This window comes from Pseudophryne corroboree, chromosome 2, assembly GCF_028390025.1.
Source record: "Pseudophryne corroboree isolate aPseCor3 chromosome 2, aPseCor3.hap2, whole genome shotgun sequence".
NCBI classification, from domain to species: domain Eukaryota; kingdom Metazoa; phylum Chordata; class Amphibia; order Anura; family Myobatrachidae; genus Pseudophryne; species Pseudophryne corroboree.
Window position 1 is genome coordinate 702593804 of NC_086445.1, and position 21197 is coordinate 702615000.

Sequence of the window (21197 nt, forward strand, 5' to 3'; positions counted from 1 at the left end):
GCATGGAAGTTAAACGGCTGATTCTATCCAGGAAGAGGGATTCCTGACAAGGTCATCCCGACTGTGATCCAAGCCAGGAAGGTGGTAACGTCTAAACATTACCACCGTATATATGGAGGATGTATGTCTCTTGGTTTGAGAGCAGACAATATTCTACGGTGGATTTTCATCTGGGACATCTCCTGCTTTTTTTGCAGTCGGGAGTGGATGTGGGCCTACATCTAGGCTCCATTAAAGTCAAGATTTCGGCCTTGTCTATTTAATTGGCTTCTCTCCCTGAGGTCCAGACGTTCTTGAAGGTGTTCTGCACATCCAGTCTCCCACGGCACCTTGGGATCTCAATTTTGGTGCTGCAGTTCCTCCAATCGGACTGGTTTGAACCGTTACAGGAGGTTGACGTAAAGTACCTTATGTGGAAGACCGTCACACTGTTGGCCTTGGCTTCAGCAAGACGTGTGTCGGAGCTAGGGGCGTTGTCTCACATGAGTCTCTACGTAATTTTCCATGAGAACAGAGCTGAACTCCGAACTCGTCAGCAATTTCTTCCTAAGGTGGTGTCCACGTTTCACATCAACCTATTGTGGTTCCGGCTACCTCAAAGTTTTTGGATGTTGTGAGGGCTTTGAAGGTGTATGTAAAGGGAACAGCTCGTCACAGAAAATCCGACTCGCTGTTCGTTCTCTATGATCCCAATAAAATTGGGTGTCCTGCTTCAAAGCAGTCCATTGCACGCTGGATCAGGCTCACTATCCAGCATGCTTATTCCACGGCAGGATTGACGGTTCCAAAATCTGTACAGGCCCACTCTACTAGGGCGGTGGTTTCTTCATGGGCAGCTGCCCAGGGGGTGTCGGCTTTACAACTCTGCCGAGCAACTACTTGGTCAGGTTCGAACACGTTTGCAAAGTTTTACAAGTTCGATACTTTGGCCTCTGAGGACCTTTAGTGTGGTCAATCAGTTCTGCAGGAACCTCAGCACTCTCCCACCTGGTTTGGGAACTTTGGCACTTCCCCATGGTACTAAAGGGATTCCCAGTATCCCCAAGGACATAAGAGAAAATAGGATTTTTTCTCTTAGTCCGTAGGGGATACTGGGCACCCGCCTGGTGCTTCGTCCTTCCTGCACTGTTACTTGGTTCAGTAATGTTGTTTGATTCAGCTGTTGCTGATCATGTTTCAAGTTTGGTTAGCATGGCTTTCCTATTGTTCTATGTGTGCTGGTTCCTAATCTCACCACTTTCCTTATCCTATCCTTCTCAAAGTATGTCCGTCTCATCGGGCACAGTTTCCTAGACTGAGTCTGGTAGGAGGGGCATAGAGGGAGGAGCCAGCGCACTCTCTCAAATTCTTAACGTGCCCTAGGCTCCTAGTGGATCCGTCTATACCCCATGGTACAAAATGGATCCCCGGGATCCCCTACGGACTACGAGAAAAGGATTTACCGGTAGGTATTTTTAAATCCTATTTATTTAGCTGTATGAAAGGGTTCTGGTGTTGTAGACAGCTTTGTTGGTTCATTCCTAATCTGATGGCCTTCTGTCTATGTAGAAAGTAGATAGGCAGTTTACCTAAATGCCAAATGACCACAGTTTTGGAGATGGCACACATACTCCTCTGCTAGATAGATTGATAGGGTGTTTACAGAAATACCTTTTTCCATACGAAAGCTTTTACTGCATAGACCAGTGGTACTCAAACTGTGTGCCGTGGCACACTGGTGTGCCTTGGGATACTTACAGGGGTGACCTGGGTTTGTGGTCCAGGACCAATTCAAATTATTTATGGTCCATGTAATAGTCAAAACCAGTGCTGGTGGCTGTCAATCATAAACTATGTGGACAAACAGATGATCCCTCACCACACAATTGAACCTAAGGATGACATATAATTTACTTTCATTTAATATTTCTTTCTAAATTTCTTAATAACTTTAAGAAACAGTAGTGAAACCTGTCACTCACCACATAACTGAACCTAAGGATGACATTTACACAATTTTAACTAATTTCATATTTTTTCTGAATTTCTCAATAAGAATGTTATAGCCATGGGGTGCTGTGAAAAAAATTCTGACCCTCTAGGGCGCCATGATCCAAAAAAGTTTGAGAACCACTGTCATAGACTGATCATTACCTCTATCTTGAACTCTAGTTACATAGGTCGTATGGTTTTTACACATGTTTGATTACATCAACTTTACTTTCTCCTTTGTTAAACAGCCTTCCTTGTCCCCTTTCACTCTTGATGCTGTTCTTTCTTTTACAGGTAGATCATGTCCAAGCCTTCCAGATGTACAAAATGGAGATTTTAAAGCTGATGATGGTTTCCTATTTGGATCCACAGTGACATACACATGTAATATTGGGTGAGTTCTCTGTTACCTGAATTATATATAGGGGAGATTTTGTATGCTGTGAAATATACATCTTACTGTCAAATAGATCCATGCAGGCAGGTACTTGCATGTATCTCTCCTCAATCTACTGTACAGCTCTTTTGGCTGCATGCAGCAGTCAGTGAATGCATCTGAGCAGTAGGTGAGAGATGAATGTGGATACAGATGTGTTCTCCTATGGGGTGTAGTACTGGTGACCGGCGGTCTCCTGACCGACGCCGGGATCCCGGCAGCATACCGATGCCGGGATCCCGGCGGGGAGGAGTGAGTGCAGCAAGCCCCTTGCGGGCTCGCTGCGCTCGCCACGCTCGCCACGCTGCGGTCGCCACGGGTTCTATTCCCACTCTATGGGTGTCGTGGACACCCACGAGTGGAAATAGTCCCTGTTAATCGGCATGCCGACCATCGGGATAGTGAGCCGTCGGGCTCACGGAGGAGGTCATGTGACTGTCGGTCAGCTGACCGGCGGTCACATGAATACCACCCCTCCTATGTCTATCTCTTTTTCTGCCATATGGTGCGAGAATACTGGTGCAATACCTGTGTAAGTTCTTCTCAACTTTGCCACTTTATCCGCAATCCTAGCACCTGATTTAGGGGTAGACACAAATGTCTCCGCTGATGCATTTTCAAACAGAGCAGCTGTGTGAAAATATGTAAATGCCGCAGGAGGCATCTTATGTAAAAAGGCGACAACTGCTGACTTCTGGGTTAGCTTCCTGCGTACAAAGATGCAGCATTGGATCAACATCGCAACCATTGGTTGCAGAATCAGACATGATCAGGATGGTGGGGAAAGTATCCGAATATGCCCCTGCCCCAAACATCTACAGTCTGTCAATCAGGCTGCAGCGAACAAGGCACTGCGAGAAGTGCTGCGGCACCATTGAGACTCATGCGCACTGCAGCTCCAGAGCATGCGCAGTCCTGAATACATTGGTCAAAAGAAGCAATGCGCACATTGGCCCTCATTCCGAGTTGTTCGCTCGCTGCTGTTTTTCGCAGTGCATCGATCAAGTGAAAAAGCGGCAATTCTGTGCATGCTCAAGGTACGCAGCGCTCATGCGCTAAGTACTTTCACACAAAACTTTGTCGTTTTAGCCAAGCTCGAGCAACTCTATTCAGTTGCTCCAGTGTTCGTAGTATGATTGACAGGAAGTTTGTGTTTCTGGGCAGCAACTCTGCGTTTTCAGGGAGTGTGCTAAAAAACGCAGGCGTGCCAGGCAAAAACGCAGGAGTGGCTGGCCGAACGCAGGGCGTGTTTGGGACATCAAACCAGGAACTGAACAGACTGCATTCATCGCAAGATAGGAGTAGGTCAGGAGCTACTCAGAAACGGCATGACATTTTTCACGCGCAGTTCTGCTAATCTTTCGTTCGCACTTCTGCTAAGCTAAGAGACACTCCCAGAGGGCGGCGGCCTAGTGTGTGCACTTCTGCTAAAAGCAGCTAGCGAGCGATCAACTCGGAATGAGGGCCATAGTTAGATGCAACAGCATCTTGTGTGAACAACTCTCTGCCTGATTGACAGGCAAAGGCTTTCGTGTGGCAGGATGGGCTGTCAACTCTTGTTTAAGCAGCGTTGATGCAGAGTTGTGGGGAGTGGCCCGGACAGCGCGTGTGTGGACCATTTGCGGGGCGTGCTGCGGTGGCTGCGTGACATCACACCCAGCTGCTGCGACCCGCAATATGGCTGGTATCTGCCTGCCTTTGCAGCTAGGCTGCATAAGCAGAGGGCTACACTAAACATGTGAAAGCATCACCATCATACAATACTTTCACATGTTTGCAGAGGGAGGGGGACAGGGCCCGGCACATGGGGCGGACTTGCACTGTGCTGGACGTTCCCCTGCATGTAAATGTAGTAGGTCTTAGATGTAAGATTTCTCTAACGTCCTAAGTGGATGCTGGGGACTCCGTAAGGACCATGGGGAATAGCGGCTCCGCAGGAGACTGGGCACATCTAAAGAAAGCTTTAGGACTAACTGGTGTGCACTGGCTCCTCCCCCTATGACCCTCCTCCAAGCCTCAGTTAGATTTCTGTGCCCGACGAGAAGGGTGCACACTAGGGGCTCTCCTGAGCTTCTTAGTGAAAGTTTTAGTTTAGGTTTGTTATTTTCAGTGAGACCTGCTGGCAACAGGCTCACTGCATCGAGGGACTAAGGGGAGAAGAAGCGAACTCACCTGAGTGCAGAGTGGATTGGGCTTCTTGGCTACTGGACATTAGCTCCAGAGGGACGATCACAGGCCCAGCCTGGATGGGTCCCGGAGCCGCGCCGCCGGCCCCTTACAGAGCAAGAAGAGCGAAGAGGTCCGGAAAAATCGGCGGCAGAAGACGTTCCTGTCTTCAATAAGGTAGCGCACAGCACTGCAGCTGTGCGCCATTGCTCTCAGCACACTTCATACTCCGGTCACTGAGGGTGCAGGGCGCTGGGGGGGGCGCCCTGAGACGCAATAAAACAGGATACCTTACATGGCAAAAAAATACATCACATATAGCTCCTGGGCTATATGGATGCATTTAACCCCTGCCAGAATATACAGAAAAACGGGTGATAAGGCCGCCGAAAAGGGGGCGGAGCCTATCTCCTCAGCACACTGGCGCCATTTTCCCTCACAGCTCAGTTGGAGGGAAGCTCCCGGTCTCTTCCCTGCAGTCACTACACTACAGAAAGGGTTAAAAAAAGAGAGGGGGGCACTAATTAGGCGCAGTATTAAAACATACAGCAGCTATAAGGGGAAAAACACTTATATAAGGTTGTCCCTATATATATATATATATATATATATATATATATATATATATATATATATATATATATGCGCGCTCTGGTGTGTGCTGGCATACTCTCCCTCTGTCTCCCCAAAGGGCTAGTGGGGTCCTGTCCTCTATCAGAGCATTCCCTGTGTGTGTGCTGTGTGTCGGTACGTTTGTGTCGACATGTATGAGGAGAAAAATGATGTGGAGACGGAGCAGAGTGTCTGTAACAGTGATGTCACCACCTAGGGGGTCAACACCTGAGTGGATGTACTGTTGAAAATTACGTGACAGTGTCAGCTCTGTATAAAAAAACAGTGGTTGACATGAGACAGCTGGCTACTCAGCTTGTGCCTGTCCAGACGTCTCATAGGCCGTCAGGGGCTCTAAAGCGCCCGTTACCTCAGATGGCAGATACAGACGCCGACACGGATACTGACTCCTGTGTCGACGGTGAAGAGACAACCGTGATTTCCAGTAGGGCCACACGTTACATGATTGAGACAATGGAAAATGTTTTATACATTTCTGATAATACGAGTACCACCAAAAAGGGGTATTCTGTTCGGTGAGGGAAAAACTACCTGTAGTTTTCCTGAATCTGAGAAATAAAATGAGGTGTGTGATGATGCGTGGGTTTCCCCCCGATAACAATTGAGAATTTCTTAAAAAGTATTGGCTGTATACCCTTTCCCGCCAGAGGTTAGGGTGCGTTGGGAAACACCCCCTAGGGGGGATAAGGCGCTCACACGCTTGTAAGAACAAGGGCTCTACCCTCTCATGAGATGGCCACCCTTAAGGATCCTGCTGATAGAAAGCAGGAGGGTATCCAAAAATGTATTCACACACATACTGGTGTTATACTGCGACCAGCAATCGCCTCAGCCTGGAGGTGCAGTGCTGGGTTGGCATGGTCGGATTCCCTGACTGGAAATATTGATATCCTAGATAAGGATAGTATATTATTGCCTATAGAGCATTTAAAAGATGCATTTCTATAAGCATGATGCACAGCGGAATATTTGCCGACTGGCATCAAGTATAAGTGCGTTGTCCAATTCTACCAGTAAAATGGTCAGGTGATGCGGATTCCAAACGGCATTTGGAAGTATTGCCTTTGAAAGGGGACATTTGGGGTCGGTCTTTTAGACCTGGTGGCCACGGCAACAACTGGGAAATCCACGTTTGTACCCCAGGTCGCCTCTCAAAATAAGACGCCGTATTATCAGGCGCAGTCCTTTGTTGGCAAGCGGACAAAAGGTTCCTCTTTTCTGCTCGTGACAGAGGGAGAGGAAAAAGGCTGAAGAGATTACCCAGTTCCCAGGAACAGAAACCCTTTCCCGCCTCTGCAAAGCCCTCAGTATGACGCTAGGGCCTTACAAGCTCAGGCACGGGGGGGGGGGGGGGGGGGCCCGTTCTCAATGAATTTCAGTGCTCAGTGGGCTCACTCGCAAGTAGACCCCTGGATCCTTCAGGTAATATCTCAAGGGTACATATTGAAATTCGAGACGTCTCCCCCTCGCCGTTTCCAAAAGTCGGCTTTACCGACGTCTCCCTCTGACAGGGAGGCAGTTTTGGAAGCCATTCACAAGCTGTATTCCCAGCAGGTGATAATCAAGGTACCCCTCCTGCAACAGGGAACGGGGTATTATTCCACACTATTGTGGTACCGAAGCCAGACGGCTCGGTGAGACCGATTCTAAATCTAAAATCTTTGAACACTTACATACAGAGGTTCAAATTCAAGATTGAGTCACTCAGAGCAGTGATTGCGAACCTGGAAGAAGGGGACTACATGATGTCTCGGGACATCAAGGATGCTTACCTTCATGTCAAAATTTACCCTTCTCACCAAGGGTACCTCAGGTTATGGTACAGAACTGTCACTATCCGTTCAGACGCTGCCGTAGGGATGGTCCACGGCACCCCGGGTCTTTACCAAGGTAATGGGCGAAATGATATCCCTTCGAAGGAAGGGAATTTTAGTTATCCCTTACTTGGACGATTCCCTGATAAGGGTAAGATCCAGGGAACAGTTGGAAGTCGGTGTAGCACTATCTCAGGTAGTGTTGCGGCAGCACGATTGGATTCTCAATATTCCAAAATCGCAGCTGGTTCCGACGACTTGTCTTCTGTTTCCTAGGGATGTTCCTGGACACAGTCCAGAAAAAGGTGTTTCTCCCGGAAGAGAAAGCCAGGGAGTTATCCGAGCTAGCAGGAACCTCCTAAAACCGAACCAAGTCTCAGTGCATCAATGCACAAGGGTTCTGGGTAAAAATGGTGGCTTCCTACGAAGCAATCCCATTCGTTAGATTCCACGCAAGAACTTTCCAGTGGAACCTACTGGACAAATGGTCCGGGTCGCATGTTCAGATGCATCAGTGGATAACCCTGTCACCAAGGACAAGGGTATCCATCCTGTGGTGGTTGCAGAGTGCTCATCTTCTAGAGGGCCGCAGATTCGGCATTCAGGACTGGGTCCTGGTGACCACGGATGCCAACCTGCGAGGCTGGGGAGCAGTCACACAGGGAAGGAATATCCAGGGCTTAGGGTCAAGCCTGGATACATCACTTCACATAAATATCCTGAAGCTAAGGGCCATTTACAATGCTCTAAGCTTAGCAAGACCTCTGCTTCAAAGTCAGCCGGTGTTGATCCAGTCGGACAACATCATGGCAGTCACCCACGTAAACAGACAGGGTGGCACAAGAAGCAGGAGGGCAATGGCAGAAGCTGCGGGGATTCTTCGCTGAGCGGAAAATCATGTGATAGCACTGTCAACAGTATTCATTCCGGGAGTGGACAACTGGGCAGCAGACTTCCTCAGCACGACCTCCACCCGGGAGAGTGGGGACTTCACCCAAAAGTCGTCCACATGATTAAAAAACTCGACAGGTATTGCGCCAGGTCAAGAGACCCTCAGGCAATAGTTGTAGACGCTCTGGTAACACCGTGGGTGTACCAGTCAGTGTATGTGTTCCCTCCTCTGCCTCTCATACCCAAGGTACTGAGATTGATAAGATGGAGAGGAGAAAGCACTATATTCGTGGCTCCGGATTGGCCAAGAAGGACTTGGTAACCGGAACTTCAAGAGATGCTCACGGAGGATCCGTGGCCTCTACCTCTAAGAAGGGACCTGCTCCAGCAAGGACCCTGTCTGTTCCAAGACTTACCGCGGCTGCGTTTGACGGCATGCCGGTTGAACACCGGATCCTGAAGGAAAAAAGGCATTCCGGATGAAGTCATCCATATCCTGATCTAAAGCCAGGAAGGATGTAACCGCAAAAACATTATCACCGCAATTGGCGAAAATATGTTGCGTAGTGCGAGGCCAGTAAGGCCCGACGGAGGAAATTCAACTGGGTCGATTGCAAACAGGAGTGTCTATGGGCCTGAAATTGGGGTCCATTAAGGTTCAGATTTCGGCCCTGTCAATTTTCTTCCAAAAAAGAACTAGCTTCAGTCCCTGAAGTTTAGACGTTTGTAAAAGGGGTACTGCATATACAGCCTCCTTTTGTGCCTCCAGTGGCAATTTGGGATCTCAATGTAGTTTGGGTTCCAAAAGTCACATTGGTTTGAACCACTTAAATCTGTGGAGTTAAAATATCTCACATGGAAAGTGGTCATGCTGTTGACCCTGGCCTGGGCCAGGCGCGTGTCAGAATTGGCGGCTTTATCCTGTAAAAGCCCTTATCTGATTTTCCATTCGGACAGGGCGGAATTGAGGACTCGTCCTCAGTTTCTCCCTAAGGTGGTTCCAGCGTTTTCACCTGAACCAACCTATTGTGGTGCCTGCGGCTACTAGGGACTTGTAGGAATCCAAGTTGCTGGATGTTGTCAGGGTCCTGAAAATATGTTTCCAGGACGGCTGGAGTCAGGAAATCTGACTCGCTGTTTATCCTGTATGCACCCAACAAGCTGGGTGCTCCTGCTTCTAAGCAGACTATTGCTCGTTGGATTTGTAGTACAATTCAGCTTACACATTCTGTGGCAGGCCTGCCACAGCTAAAATCTGTAAAAGCCCGTTCCACAAGGAAAGTGGGCTCATCTTGGGCGGCTGCCCAAGGGGTCTCGGCTTTACAACTTTGCCGAGCAGCTACTTGGTCAGGGGCAAACACGTTTGCTAAATTCTACAAATTTGATACCCTGGCTGAGGAGGACCTGGAGTTCTCTCATTCGGTGCTGCAGAGTCATCCGCACTCTCCCGCCCGTTTGGGAGCTTTGGTATAATCCCCATGGTCCTTACGGAGTCCCCAGCATCCACTTAGGACGTTAGAGAAAATAAGAATTTACTTACCGATAATTCTATTTCTCATAGTCCGTAGTGGATGCTGGGCGCCCATCCCAAGTGCGGATTGTCTGCAATACTTGTACATAGTTATTGTTACAAAAATCGGGTTATTATTGTTGGGAGCCATCTTTTCAGAGGCTCCTCTGTTATCATACTGTTAACTGGGTTCAGATCACAAGTTATACGGTGTGATTGGTGTGGCTGGTATGAGTCTTACCCGGGATTCAAAATCCTTCCTTATTGTGTACGCTCGTCCGGGCACAGTATCCTAACTGAGGCTTGGAGGAGGGTCATAGGGGGAGGAGCCAGTGCACACCAGTTAGTCCTAAAGCTTTCTTTAGATGTGCCCAGTCTCCTGCGGAGCCGCTATTCCCCATGGTCCTTACGGAGTCCCCAGCATCCACTACGGACTATGAGAAATAGAATTATCGGTAAGTAAATTCTTTTTTTTTCACACATCTATGATCAATGCTGAATTAGGCCCTTAGTTTTCAAATAGTACTTGGTTTTTGGGAATAGTGCTTTGGTGCGTCTAAGTAGCAAAGTCTGTGATGTGATAAATGGAGCTATTTGACATGATTTGAGGATTGGAGGAGATGTATGTCTCTATGTAAAACCATCTCTAAAACCAAACATAATAGATTTTTTTTTTACGAGGGGACTGGCGATAACGTGGAATCGCTATGGGTTGTGATCACAAGTGGGGGCATTGAACCAAAAAACTGGTCATTGGCACATGCTATAAACAACCGGATTATCGGCGTACATGACGAGGAACATCTCTTGCAGCAAATTGAAAAAGCCGCGGGAATGGGGGACATCCTAGTGATAGGGGATTTCAATTATCCTGATATTATTTGGAGTAACAATTTGTGTGTAAAAGCTAGGAGCAGTAGATTGCCAAACACATTTAAGGATCAATACTTGTCTCAGAGGTAATAATATCCTGGACCTAGTTATTATCAATAATGTGGACTTTATATCAGACATTACAGTTGGGGAGACCTTGGGAAACCGTGACCATTATATGATCACATTCGACATTAGTTTCAAGAAACATAGCTATAAGGGAACAACTAAAACATTTAACTTTAGAAAAGCTAACTTCAATATGCTGAGGCAGGCACTAAACGACATTGACTGGGAAGTTTTTGTTTCAGGATAAGGACATTTCAGAAATGTGGTATGCTTTTAAAAGGGCTGCTTGATAGCAATAGTCACAAATTCATTCCCATGGGCAATAAACGCAGGAGTACTAAACACAAACCAATGTGGCTTAATAAGAGGTCAAAAATGAAATGGCTAATAAAAGGCATGCTTTCAAAGCATTTAAATCAATTGGAGGGGAGAAGGCATTCCGGTATTGCAAGGAATGCAATAAAAGATACAAAAAGGTAATAAGAGCAGCTAAAATTGTAAACAAAAAGCAAATCACTTTAGAGAGTAAAGCCAATCCTAAAAAGTTTTATAAATGCATAAACAATAAAGGGTAAAAAAGGAGACTGTAGGCCCATTAAAAGATGAACTGGGAGCCTTGCTAAATGATGACAAAATAAAAGCGGACATACTGAACAAGTTTTTTTTTTTTTTCCATCCGTATTCACCATGGAGAATCAGAAGGAGATAGTAGTGCATAATGACAGTGAAGGTAATGACTCTTGGCTAGATGCTTGTTTAAGTGAGGAAGTAGTTCTGGAGAGGTTAAGCAACATAAAGATGAATAAATCACTGGGCACAGATGTTTTTTTTACCCGAGGGTTATTATGGAGCTTAGGGCACAGCTAGCAGAACCCTTATACTTGATTTTCTATAGTTCAATTAGATCAGGTATAGTACCGAGGGATTGGCGTATAATTGAGGTAGTGCCCTTATTTAAAAAGGGATCTAAAAATCATCCAGGGAACTACAGACCAGTTAGTATAACCTCTATAGTGGGTAAATTATTGGAAGGAATTTTGAGGGATAGCATAGAGGATTATCTGCGGAGTACTAAGTTTATTAGCAAGAGTCGGCATGGGTTTGTGAGGGACAGATCATGTTAGACTAACTTAATTAGCTTCTATGATGAAGTGAGCGATAATCTCGACCAAGGGAAAGCAGCGGATGTGGTCTTTTTTAGATTTAGCAAAAGCCTTCGATACAGTGCCTCACAGGAGACTGATCATCAAATTAAGGGAACTTGGACTAGGAAAAACCATTTGTACATGGATAGGGAATTGGCTGGATAACGGGGTACAAGTAGTGGTCAATGGAATGTTTTCCAGCTGGGCACCAGTAGTCAGCGGAATACTACAAGGTCCATACTTGCCCGCTACGGTTCAATCTATTTATTAATGATCTAGGAATAGGCCTGGGAAGCACAGTGTCAATCTTTGCAGATGATACTAAACTGTGTAAGGTAATTTAATTAAAAAAATCAATGTGGAGTCTCTACAGAATGACTTAATTAAACTTGAAACCTGGGCATCTAAATGGTGAATGAGGTTCAGTATTGAAAAATGCACTTTGGGATTAAAAACAAACTTGCATCCTACACACGTAATGGGGAAAATATAGGGGTAGCAGTAGTGGAAAAAGATTTGGGGGTGCTCATAGATAATAGGCTTAATAACAGTATACGATGTCAAAATGCAGCAAAGAAGGCAATTAAAGTCCTTGCGTGCATAAAACGGGGTATTGAGACAAGGGACGAGGATGTAATCCTGCCTCTGTATAAATCATTGGTACGTCCGCATTTGGAATATTGTGTTCAATTTTGGGCACCATATTATAAAAAAGATATCGGGGAACTCGAAAGAGTTCAAAGGTGAGCTACTAAGCTGATTAAAGGGTTAGAGACACTGGAGTATGAGGAAAGGCTTCTAAGGTTAAATATGTATTCCCTTGAAAAGAGGAGACATTATTAAAATCTTCAAATATGTAAAGGGTCAATACAAAGAGTTAGCAGGGGATTTGTTTATTAATAGAATTCTGTATATGACACGTGGGCACTCGCTGATGCTAAAGGAGAGAAAATTCCGTACAAAACGTAGGAAAGGGTTCTTCATCGTAAGGGCAATAAGGATTTGGAACTCCCTGCCGGAGAAGGTAATAATGGCAGACTCTCTGAATGCATTTAAAAATGGATTGGACCGTATTCTAGCTGAAAAAATATCCAAGGCTATAGCATTTAATATATTGACATTAAGTATATGGGAGTAATACGAAATATAGTTGATAATTGGTACGAATCCATTACTTCAGCTGGTGCATTATAATGTGCACTTCTTAATACAGAATACAGGTTGAACCCGATGGGCATTTTGTCTCTTTTCAGCCTCATTAACTATGTTACTATGTTAGGTGTATGTGAACACATCTGGCCACCTTATCACTATCAGTAGGACAGATGATGAGATGAGCGGTGAATGCAGCTACACCTCATGTCTCTCTGAAGAACTATGAGCAGTGGGTGAGAGGAGAAATGAATGCAGCAACACCATGTCTGTCTGTAGGACTATGAGCAGTATGTGAGAATGTAATTTTAGTCTAGTACTGTAAGTCCCGACTGCCTGCTTGTTTCCCCACTTGGGTGGTGGTCCACACCACCACCTGAGGGGGACTAGAATGATGTGGTGACCGAAGGCCCTCGAGGAGACTAGCTGCGCTCACTGCCAGGATCCCGGCGTCTGTCTCCTGTCCGCCGGGATCTCATACTGATCTTGTGGCACCAACTAAGGGCCTAATTAAGGTTGGATTGCTCATGCGATCAGGTATTTACTAATTGACAGGCAGAGGCGTTCGCTGGATGGGGGCGGTCGGCGTTGCTGAAATGGGGGCGTGCTGCCCCCGTTTTCTGAGAGTGGCGAAGCCAAGGACTGTGACAAGCGCGGGCTTACTCAGTCTGCCGTTGCAGATTAACTTCGCGATTGAATGTCCCTTACTGCGATGCCATCTCTGTATTGCTGTCTCAGATGGAGAAAAGAAGTGCTATGCAACACCTCCTACATTTGCATTGTGAAAGATTGCATTTGCAACAGTGGTGTGAGCAGCTTTGCAAATGCAATCCTTACTGAATTAGGCCCTAAGTGTACTAGATATGGAAATATTTCCACATAAATAGGAATTAATCATTCCATGAAATAACAAGTACTTTAATCTTAGTGCGGGAACCTTTTTATTTTTTTCTTTATTAATTTTTTTTATTTTTTTATTTTCCAATTCAGAGAAAGTCTATGGTTTAATCTGATGATTTTTTAAAATGTTTTTTTTTTAATACAGTAAGTCTCCACACTACATGATTATCGTATGTTGTGATAATCATACTGAATTTGGTGACAAATAGGAAGTTATTGACTCTCTGGTCCATGCCGATTTAAACACTCCCGCTGCTTTACTCCACTAAATGTTATCTGTTGTGCCACATTTGCCTTTATCCTTTTATCAAGTTCTACAGCCCTTATAAAACTGATTCTGGCTGTCTCTGAAGAGGTTTCTATAGACAGTATGAGATCTTCCTGTCTGGCTGTGACCTATCGCCCACACTGCATGGTAATGACAAACGGCAGCTAGCGATTGGTCAACTTTTTGGATTCATTTTAACCCCTTTACCCTTATAGTATTACTATGAGTTGGGGGTCACTACTGTGTGGTATGTGAATTGCTGCTATTCCACAGAGAATGCTGACTTAGGTTGTCTTAATCTGAATGAAGAATAGTAAAGGCACAGGTATGCAGAGACTAAGGAAGTGTCATTCATGAAATAATGGGTAAATAACGCAATCTGTCACATTTTCTACGTGGACTGCTAAAGCCCAGCAGTGTTGCGAACAATAGCAAAACTTTTTTGACTTGTTCACAGATGGCAGGTAAAGTGTACACAGAGTAGACCAGCAGACACACAACTCTGAGTGCATGTCCTGTGTTCGTAAATGGCTACTGCATGCTGAGTGGAATAGAGAGTGGGCAGAATCGTTTGTACCACAGACAGTCAAAAGTGCATCAAATTACGGATAATCTGCATCAGTTTAAATGGCTCTCAATAAACAGTGTATTGCTGTTAGGGTACACCGGAGAAATTATGTAGTACTATCAGAACCACACTACAGAGGTCTTTGCCTATAACAGCCACCCATTTTAAGATAGAAAGGTATAACCAGCGCTGACTGTTATTGCTAATAAACAACAATTAGGCTTGTATTAATATGCATAAAAATTTAATATAGAACAATAAAATCAATAAAAATCACATGTATTAGTATTATGTAAAGTACCAGTGATATTTAAAGGCCATTGTTAGCAATTGTTCCACTTAGATTTAAATTGAGACCCACAATCTAGCAGAAATGGATAAGATCTGTAATCTTTTTACCAGAATGGTTGGTGGGAATAGGCAGTCCCTTGTTCTCATCAGCTGGGATGTCCTTTTAAATGCTGAGAAAATGTCCAACTTCTGGAGAAACCAAGATATTTGGGAGATAGCACTCTCCTGGTGAAATCAGCTGGGATGTCCTTTGTGTGCTGATAGAAATTTTCCAACAAGCTGCAGAAATGATGAAGGTGGGTCTCAAATGATGTCCTGATTCACAGGATGGCTTGAGAGCATGGATTCTAGACAATTGCAACGTCAGTGGCGTACACTGACTTCGCAATTGTCTGGAATCCACGCTCTCAAGCCAAATCTAAGTGGAACAACAGTGGCCTTTAAATATCACTGGCACTTTACATAATACTAATACATGTGATTTTTATTGATCTATATTAAATTTTATGCATATTAATACAAGCCTAATTGTTGTTTATTAGCAATAACAATCAGCGCTGCCTATACCTTTCTATTTTATTAAAATTTTTCTAGGGGACCTTTGACCACCCCAATATCAGCAGCTGTTGATAGCGCAGCTGTCTACACATTTTTTCTTCTCCACCCATTTTAAGAGTTTACACAAATAACCGTGTGACCACAGGAAATAGGCTGGAATAGATCTGTACACTTGCAGTAGTAATGAAATGGGACAGAAAATGCAGCAAAAGGAATACTGGCAGGACTCTGGTACAGTGCAGAAGGTAATATTCAAACAGCAGAAGATGCAGAGGGCAAGAGACTGTAGACCAATCAATAGAGGCAAAGTGAATCCAGGACTACAACATCATGGCACCAGGATAAGGAAGCTAAACACCAGGGCATGAACCTATAATTGACAAGGAGGCTAAACCCTGGCTGACCTCTGTTACACACAATGGCCAACCAGAATGCCTCAACAAAAACCGGCCCCCAGAATAAAAATATTCTGCAGGTGTAGAGCTGAAGCTTATCTTCAGGAAAGTATGGTACAATATCAGTCCACATTTTAATAGCTGTGTTATTTGTTGACTCGTGGTGCTACTATAGACAGTATGAGACCAGTTTGCATAGGGATTTTAACTAATTTAAAAGAGCAACAGAATTTAAGTTTATTTCTGTAACATCATAAGTACTATTGTTTAATTTTTTAATACTGAATTTTTATTTATTTTGGCACTGTTAAGTATGTTGCAGGTTGCAGCAAACTATTTTAATAAAAGTTACATTTTAATAAGACAGCAATACAAAGTGTATTTCCAAAGTGTCTCATAAATAAATAATAAAAATAAAAACCTATTTTGCTTCAAATACCATGGGTTTTTTTTGTTTTTTTTAGAACTGTGATGATGCCCATAGCAAGCAATCAGATTCTACTTAACATTTATCTAGCTGCTTCTAGAAGATAATCTGATTGGTTGCTATGGGCAACGTCACCGGTTATGGAAAAAAAATTACCCCTTTGTCACCACCTTGTCTCCTATCTGGGAAAATCTCAAGCTGTCATAGAAGTATATATCACAGTATAACAGAAGAAGAAAGTAAGTAGTTTACCAGGGTGCACTGAAACTCCAATTTTTTTTATTAAAAGTTTCACTTTATTGGTATGCATTCAAATATCTCATTATTTGTTACAACGGTGAAATCTAAAATAAAGGATAATGAAAAAGAAAAGAGTGTGTATAATAAAATTATTATATAAAGGGTCTAGCCCCAACTACGCAAGGAGATACGGTGCTGTCGAGAACAAAGAGGAAAGAAACAATAAGAAACTGAAAGGAAGAGAGAAAGATGGGTCTGGGGGATGAACCCACAAAAATACCACAACTACAGGAAATAACATCAGATGACAACCTAAGAATTGTCAATTTAACAGAATTCTTAAGGAACATATCTTGTATCTAAAGGTTTGTCATTGTCGCTGTCACACGCCAGGGGCAGCGGTCGCCGCGCTTACCCCTGCGTGGCTGCTGGTCCGTTTGGCGGTCCCCGCCTCCGGCGGTCCTCTGGTCCCGGCGTCTGGCTGGTGTGGCTCCCGGCGGTTTCCCGGAGCGTGGGCGCCGCCATGACAGCCGGCGTCACGTGGGCAGGGAGCAGGTGACGTCACCAACCCGCTTCACTAATCCAGTAGAGGCGGGAGATTCAAAACCAGACGCCGGGCAGAGCCTCGGCGCCTGAGTATCGTCTCTTTTCAGAAGAGGGCCAGAGCTCCCGTACGCAGTGTGTTTCCCGGCAGCTGTACTCCAGTGCTTCCAGCATTCAGGGTGCCTTCCTGCAGCACAGTTTCCAGTGATCCTAGCAACTAGTGTGTTCCTCTGCAGTGCAGTTGCCAGCGCTTCCTGGATTCAGCATAACCTGCGGGCTGAACTTACTCTAGTGTTATCAGCGTTCAGTGTCTTTAAACATCGCTCACAAGTTCTTCATTCATCAGTGTCTTTAAACATCGCTCACGAGTTCTTCATTCATCAGTATCTTTAAACATCGCTCACAAGTTCTTCATTCATCAGTGTCTTTAAACATCGCTCACAAGTTCTTCATTCATCAGTGTCCTTAAACATCGCTCACAAGTTCTTCATTCATCAGTGTCAAAACATTGCTCACAAATTCCTCAGTGTCTTTCATCATCGCTCACAAGTTCTTCATTCATCAGTGTCTTTAAACATTGCTCACAAGTTCTTCATTCATCAGTGTCGAAACATCGCTCACAAATTCTTCAGTGTCTTAAACATCGCTCACAAGTTCTTCATTCATCAGTGTCAAAACATCGCGCACAAATTCCTCAGTGTCTTTCATCATCGCTCACAAGTTCTTCATTTCATGAGTGTCTTCAAAACATCGCTCACAAATTCTTCAGTGTTTTTCATCATCGCTCACAAGTTCTTTATTCATCAGTGTCTTTAAACATTGCTCACAAATTCTCCAGTAGCCTTTTGACATTGCCCATAAGTCCTCTTTTCTTTCATGTGTCACTGTATTGCTCCCTTCCCTTAATAAAGTTCCTCAGCATTTTTCACCAATCCTAACTATAAGAGTCTTGTATGAGGAAAACCTATATCCGACCATGTCTGCTCCGACCCAGCTGTGGTTCCTATTCCCGACCATCGGAAGAACCCCCGAGTTCACAATACCCCCAACCCAGGTCAGTGACACTCGCCAACCAAGTCGATGGACAGGTTTACTACTGGAAAAGATCTCAACATCTTTGAGAATAATTTTATTTGAAATGTTCTATAGGAACAGAGCAAATCAAGAGTGTGTAACCCCCAGAGTCCCCAATATCGACGAGATGGATGAAGAGGCAATCATAGCCTTAGAAGAATTAAGCCTCAAAAATAGAGAAGAAACTTCCACACTGTCCTTGGATTACAGAGACCAGACCCTGAAAAAGAAGTCTACCTTCGTTCCCAGTTACCGAATATGTCCTCAATTAAAAATTTTCCTCGGTATGGTATCTAGAGATGTGGATGTACTCTTCATGAAGAATAATAGTAAACACCATGACCTCACAAAAGATGAACACAAAGCACTACGGGAGATTGAAACATTGGAGGATTCAGAGGTGAAACAGTTGGATAGAGGCGGAAACATTGTCCTTGAAAAGAGAACTATACCTTGAGGAGATTATAAGGCAAGTAAACAATAAAGAATGTTACCAACAACTAATATTTAATCCTACGGCGAACTTCCTGGTTAATGTATCAAAAGTTGACTAAGAAAAACTAAAAAAACATTAATTGATTTCCAATAGGAAACAATTCAAACACTGAAAAAATGCTGTCAGCCCATCAGAATCAAGGAGGGCAGATATAAGGAAAAGGAAATTACATGACGGGTGATACCTTATCAGTGAAACGGCTGCTGGCTCTCTAACTGTTTTCAAATCATTGATTATGTGATACAAAGTTAACTACATGTATGTTGCCTATTAATAAGGAGAAACTGTTGCCAATGTCTGAGTAAAAGATAGCAGCACGTAGAACCGGTCTGTGTAAGCATCAGCAGCTCGGTCCGATTACTGTTAAGGACTAGCTAACTTCACAGGCACCTGGAGGTGCTAGCGTGACCATAGGCAGAGAGGTACAGTACACTAGGCCGGCACGTGGGGGTAGAAGTGGCGTAGTCCAGTCATTGAGAAGGAATAGCCTACGTCACAAGCTGCCAGTGGTGCTCTCTTCACTTAGTGAAAGCGGACATTAACAAAGATTATAGCCGCATGCACAGATGCTGGTTAAGGAGACACTATAACACAGAAGTTTGATCAGATTCTCTGTGGTATAATACTAACGGCTGTAATATGAATGTGTAGGCTGCAATAAACGGCAGACTAGTATATACTGTACTCACTTACTGAAGTTGTTACTGAAATAAAGTTAGCTTATAGTATACTATACAGTGGGGATTGAAAGTTTTGGCACCCCAGGCAAAAATTCATTTTAATGTGCAAAAAGAAGCCAAGGAAAGATGGAAAAATCTCCAAAAGGCATCAAATTACAGATTAGACATTCTTATAACATGTCAAAAAAAAGTTTGATTTTATTTCCATCATTTACACTTTCAAAAGAACAGAAAACAAAAAATGGCGTCTGCAAAAGTTTGGGCACCTAGCAGAGTTAATACCTTGTACTGCCCCCTTTGGCAAGTATTCCAGCTTGTAAACGCTTTTTGTAGCCAGCCAAGAGTCTTTCAATTCTTGTTTGAAGTATCTTCGCCCATTCTTCCTTACAAAAGTCTTCCAGTTCTTTGAGATTCCTGGGCTGTCTGTGACGCACTGCTTTTTTAAGGTCTATCCATAGATTTTCAATTATGTTGAGGTCAGGAGATTGTGAAGGCCATGGCAAAACCTTCAGTTTACGCCTCTTGATGTAATGCACTGTGGATTTTGAGGTGTGTTTAGGATCATTATCCATTTGTAGAAGCCAGCCTCTCTTTAACTTCAGCTTTTTCACAGATGGCATCAAGTTAGCGTCCAAAATTTGCTGTAATCTTATTGAATCCATTTTTCCATCTACTCGTGAAATGTTCCCTGTGCCACTGGCTGCAATACAACCCCAAAGCATGATTGATCCACCCCCATGCTTAACAGTTGGACAGAGGTTCTTTTCATTAAATTCTGTGCTCTTCCTTCTCCAAACGTACCTTTGCTCATTACGGCCAAAAAGTTCTATTTTAACCTCATCGGTCCACAGAACTTTATTCCAAAATGCATCAGGCTTGTCTATATGTTAATTTGCAAACTTCTACGTCCTCACCACAAAAATCAGCGTCTGAAGAGGTTTTCTTCTGATGACTCTTCCATGAAGACCATATTTGTACAAGTATCTCTTTATAGTGGAATAGTGTACCACAACTCCAGTGTCTGCCAGATCTTCCTGGAGGGATCGTGCAGTCAAACGTGGATTTTGACTTGCTTTTCTCACAATCCTGCGAGCTGTTCTGTCTGATATTTTTCTTGGTCTTCTTGTCAGCCTCAACAAGCTGAATAGTAGGTTTCAGGTAACCAGCTGTAATTACAGAATCCAGACACCTGTGAAGTCAGTTGCTGAATGCAGGAGCTGAGACACTGGGAGACAACTATGCAGGAGCTAGCTGTGACCTGTAGTTCCACAAACTGAGGCAAAGGACCACAGTGGATAGTCACTTCATCCTTGAAAAAGTACACCGAGTGTGTACGAAACGCGTTGGAGAGGTGACTTGGACAAGACAGGAGAAACATCCTCCATCTAGGAGACCCGCACTTCCGGCTCGATCGCGCCACTCACAACTTCCGCTGGATGCAGCGGTATAACGGCGCCATAACATCAGAGACTCCACTCCACACCAGCTAGTGTACCCCGCTCCCCGCAGTGGAAGCGCGACGGAAACACACATGTGGAGCCGCAGGAGGGACGGAATAACATCATCTCCGTATGAATAGGGTAAGATAGGGCGAGTTACATCTGAACCACTCCCTGACTGTCCAATTTCAAACCTACTCCAAAAGGAGCTGTAAACATTAAGTTTTAACCAAAAATATTTTCTCCACAGGTGCCATGTATATTTAATTTTACTTTTTACCACTTTTTCATTTTTTACCTCCCATTTTATATATATTTTTTTCACCTCCTATTTTATGATATTAGTTTATTTTATACAAAACACAAGCGCTCAATTACTCCTTTACTAAACTCTTTTTAAATTTTGAGCAGCTAAAACAATACAGCGCGGACCATCAATCATTTTTCCATATCTGCAATATGTCTCAGTGCTCTGCCTGGCGCAAAGTGTCTAACGTGCTCTGCTGGCGCAAAGTGTATAGGAGGTTCTACCTGGTGCAATGTGTGTTAGCTGCACTACTGTGTGGTGTAATGCGAATTGCCACTATTATGTGGCCATGCACCTTCCCCACGAAGCAACGCCCCTTCGGCACGCACTGTCCATGCTTTGGCTTGTAGG

General features: G+C 44.3%; 1 protein-coding gene across 12 annotated transcripts in view; it reads left to right on the top strand.

Moving 5' to 3' along the window:
* The window catches only part of LOC135045354 (complement decay-accelerating factor-like), a 162322-nt gene that overhangs the window by 38056 nt on the left and 103069 nt on the right, over window positions 1-21197 (top strand). For all 12 annotated transcript variants that reach the window (XM_063955295.1, XM_063955294.1, XM_063955293.1 and 9 more), the window contains exon 4: window positions 2266-2365. In XM_063955295.1, coding sequence (XP_063811365.1) covers window positions 2266-2365 — 100 coding nt within the window. The remainder of the gene's footprint in view (window positions 1-2265; window positions 2366-21197) is intronic.